Source organism: Camellia sinensis, chromosome 3 (assembly GCF_055761805.1).
Source record: "Camellia sinensis isolate YWXY chromosome 3, ASM5576180v1, whole genome shotgun sequence".
Classification (NCBI taxonomy): domain Eukaryota; kingdom Viridiplantae; phylum Streptophyta; class Magnoliopsida; order Ericales; family Theaceae; genus Camellia; species Camellia sinensis.
This window is the reverse complement of record NC_138963.1, coordinates 17,287,858-17,291,343: the sequence shown is the minus strand read 5'-3', so window position 1 is coordinate 17,291,343 and position 3,486 is coordinate 17,287,858. Positions and strand designations below refer to the sequence as shown.

Genomic DNA, 3,486 nt, shown 5'->3' with positions numbered 1-3,486 from the left:
TTCTCACTACACCTCATCACTTTTGGTACAAAATATAGGTCTGATGAGAATACTTTTTCACTATCTCTTATCATTTGTTACTATTTCTCACTTAATTAACCAACTACACAAGTAACCAAGTTTGCCATTCCCACAATTTTTTTTTTTTTTTTTTTAATGTTTTTTTTTTTGTTCTTACCAAAATTATCGGTCAATTAATTAGTGAACTCGTGCGAAACCTGAAAGAAAAGAACTATTAAGCGTGTTGACAATGACAGAGGTATATCAATCTGTTAAAACTTCTACATCAAATCCACAAACAAGTTTCTATAAGAAGCAAAAAAAATCTGCAGACAAAAAAGCTCTTAACATGGTTGAGAAATTTAGCTGCGTTTAATCCATATGTACATATTGCTCAACCAAAGCCAAGTTCTTCAACCATGAAAAACCCAACTGGTTCAATCATTTTCTTGTTTCTCACAATCTCTTTCTTGATTCCACACACAAATTCAAAGACTTTGAACCATTTGAAAAGAGGGTCTTCTCTGTCTGTTGAGGGTGGTTCAGATGTCATTACCTCACCAGACAATTCGTTCACTTGTGGGTTCTATAGCGTTGGTACCAATGCCTTTGGTTTTGGAATTTGGTTCACACAATCATCCAAAACAGTTGTTTGGATGGCTAACCGAGACAAACCCGTCAACGGCCTCGGCTCCAGCCTCTCTCTCCGGCGAGATGGAGCTATGGTCCTGACCGATGTCGATGGCTTGATGGCTTGGCAGACCAATACCAGCTCTACTGATGTTGATAGAGCAGAGCTTCTTGAGACAGGCAACCTTGTTTTGAAGAACTCAAATGGTAACATTCTCTGGCAAAGCTTTGATTTTCCTACTGATACTCTTTTGCCTTTTCAAACATTTACCAAGAACATGAAATTGATATCTGGGTTGAGAAATGGAAGTTTTGCTTCTGGGTATTTCAGTTTGTATTTTGATAATGATAATGTGTTGAGATTGATCTATGATGGGCCCGAGACATCGAGCTTGTATTGGCCTAATCCTGATTTGAATCTCTACCAACTTGGAAGAACAAACTATAACAGTAGTAGAATTGCTGTTTTGGATGATATGGGTGTGTTTTTGTCAAGTGATAGGTTGCAATTTAGTGCTTCTGATATGGGTTTTGGGGTCAAAAGGAGGCTTACTATGGATTATGATGGCAATTTGAGGCTTTATAGCTTTAATAATTTGACAGGACTGTGGGTAGTTTCATGGGAGGCTCTTACACAACCTTGTAATGTGCATGGTTTATGTGGTAGGAATGGTGTTTGTGTTTATGCCCCGGAGCCAAAGTGTTCATGCCCTCCTGGTTATGAAGTCAGTGATCCAAGTGATTGGAATCAAGGTTGCAAGCCTAAGTTCAATTTGTCTTGTTCAAATTCTCAGCAGATGAAATTTGTGGAGCTTCCATTTACAGATTATTATGGGTTTGATCTTAATTATAGCCCATCAATTTCAATTCGAGATTGCAGGAAACTCTGCTTGGACGATTGCCATTGCGAAGCGTTTAGCTATAGGCTGAACGGGCAGGGGGTATGTCTCACAAAAAGTGCCCTTTTCAGCGGCTACCAGTCTCCAAGTTTCCGTGGCAAGATTTACTTGAAACTGCCCATGAATGTGGAAGCATCGGGAGAATCAGAACAAACAATATATAATAGCTCCAAACTCGTATGTAGATCCACTGATGCTGAAGTTGTAGTGAGTTTTACATCGGTCAAATGGGTTTATTTGTACGCCTTTGCTTCAGCCATTGGTGCGATCGAAATCCTCATTGTTGTAACGGGTTGGGTTTTTTTCATGAGACATGATTTGCCAGACACACTTGAAGATGGGTATCGCATGATATCGAGTCGATTCAGAAGATTTAGCTATGCCGAACTCAAGAAAGCAACAAAGAAATTCAAGGAAGAGCTGGGAAGAGGTGGCTCGGGGGCTGTTTATAAAGGTGTTTTGGCTGATGAAAGGTTGGTGGCGGTGAAGAGATTGGGAGATGCATTTCAAGGGGAAAAAGAGTTTTGGGCAGAAGTGAGCACGATAGGGAAAATCAACCACATGAATCTAGTGAGAATGTGGGGATTCTGTTCAGAAAAAAGGCACAGACTCTTGGTCTATGAGTATGTAGTAAACAGTTCACTTGACAAGCACTTGTTCTCTAACAACTTTCTTGGTTGGAAAGAGAGGTTTAAAGTTGCAATAGGGACAGCCAAGGCTTTGGCCTACCTTCACGATGAGTGTCTAGAATGGGTTATCCATTGCGATGTAAAGCCTGAAAATATACTTCTGGACGGTGACTTTGAACCAAAAGTTGCGGATTTTGGGCTGGCAAAGCTGTCTCAGAGAGGCGGTAGTGACTCAGAATTTTCTTGTATTCGAGGAACGAAAGGGTATTTGGCTCCTGAGTGGGCTATGAACCTACCCATCACTGCAAAAGTGGATGTGTACAGCTATGGAGTGGTGATTTTAGAGATGGTTAGGGGAATTAGACTTTCAAATTGGGTGGTGGTGGATGGTGAGGAGGCGGAAGCAGAGCTTACAAGGTTTGTGAGGATAGTGACGAGGAAAAATCAATGTGGAGAGGAGTCCTGGCTAGCGGAGATAGTGGATCCAAGATTGGGAGGGCAGTTTAGCAGGAACCAAGCGGCAACACTGGTTGAAATCGGTGTTTCCTGCATTGAGGAAGATAGAAACAAGCGACCAACAATGGCTTCGGTACTTCAAATTCTAGTAGAGTGTCAAGACGATGAATCAAAAGACTACATTTGATGCCGGACACACGGACACAACAACTGATGAAGTCAACTTTGGCCAAATTTCATCCTTTAGACTTTCAAATTTGTGCCTATGCTACTTTTGTTTTTTTTGTTTTTCCTTTGTTGCTGTTGTTGCTGTGATAATCTGATTTTGATGCCGCTTTTTTGGGGCATACTTTAGAACGTTATAGAATTCTAACTCAAAATATATTTTTGGGTAAATTTTAATTTTTTTCTTTATTATTTCGTTTTCTATTTGGATTTGGAATAGGATTATTCAATTATAAATAGGGCTGGTTGTAAGTCTCTATTAAAAAATTCAATTTTTAATAAGAATTACCTATTTCTTATTTTCTCCATGTAAATGAATTTAGGATTTTCTCATTTGTCAAAAAGATATCTAGTCGCTTTTGCTATTATTGTTACATCAATAGTCCAATTAAATAGTTGATATGTAAATATATTCGGTTTTGAGTCTATGTTTTAAGTTTTTTATTATTTTAAATTTTGTACACAATTCAACCAAAGAGGTTGAGTTTCATGTGTTTGAAAATAAATATAAAAATAAAAATGTTTTACATTTGATTTTGAAAATGAAAAATGTTGTTTCCAAAGTTTCCAATGAGCTAGTTTGTTTTTTACCCTTTTACAAAATAGGTTGGCTTTAGCTAAACCACAATAACAATCATATCTAACGG

The 3,486-nt window shown here is 38.4% G+C and overlaps 1 protein-coding gene across 1 annotated transcript; it reads left to right on the top strand.

The window, feature by feature from the left end:
• LOC114272885 (putative receptor protein kinase ZmPK1) lies at window positions 1-3,138 on the top strand. Its single transcript, XM_028214604.2, has one exon. The coding sequence runs from the start codon at window positions 420-422 to the stop codon at window positions 2,799-2,801; it is 2,382 nt and encodes a 793-aa protein (XP_028070405.2). The 5' UTR covers window positions 1-419; the 3' UTR covers window positions 2,802-3,138.
• The last annotated feature ends 348 nt before the right edge of the window (window positions 3,139-3,486 follow it).

Coding starts and splice junctions, on each gene's coding strand:
- LOC114272885 (XM_028214604.2), top strand. CDS start 420: ATGAAAAACCCAACTGGTTCAATCATTTTCTTGTTTCTCACAATCTCT.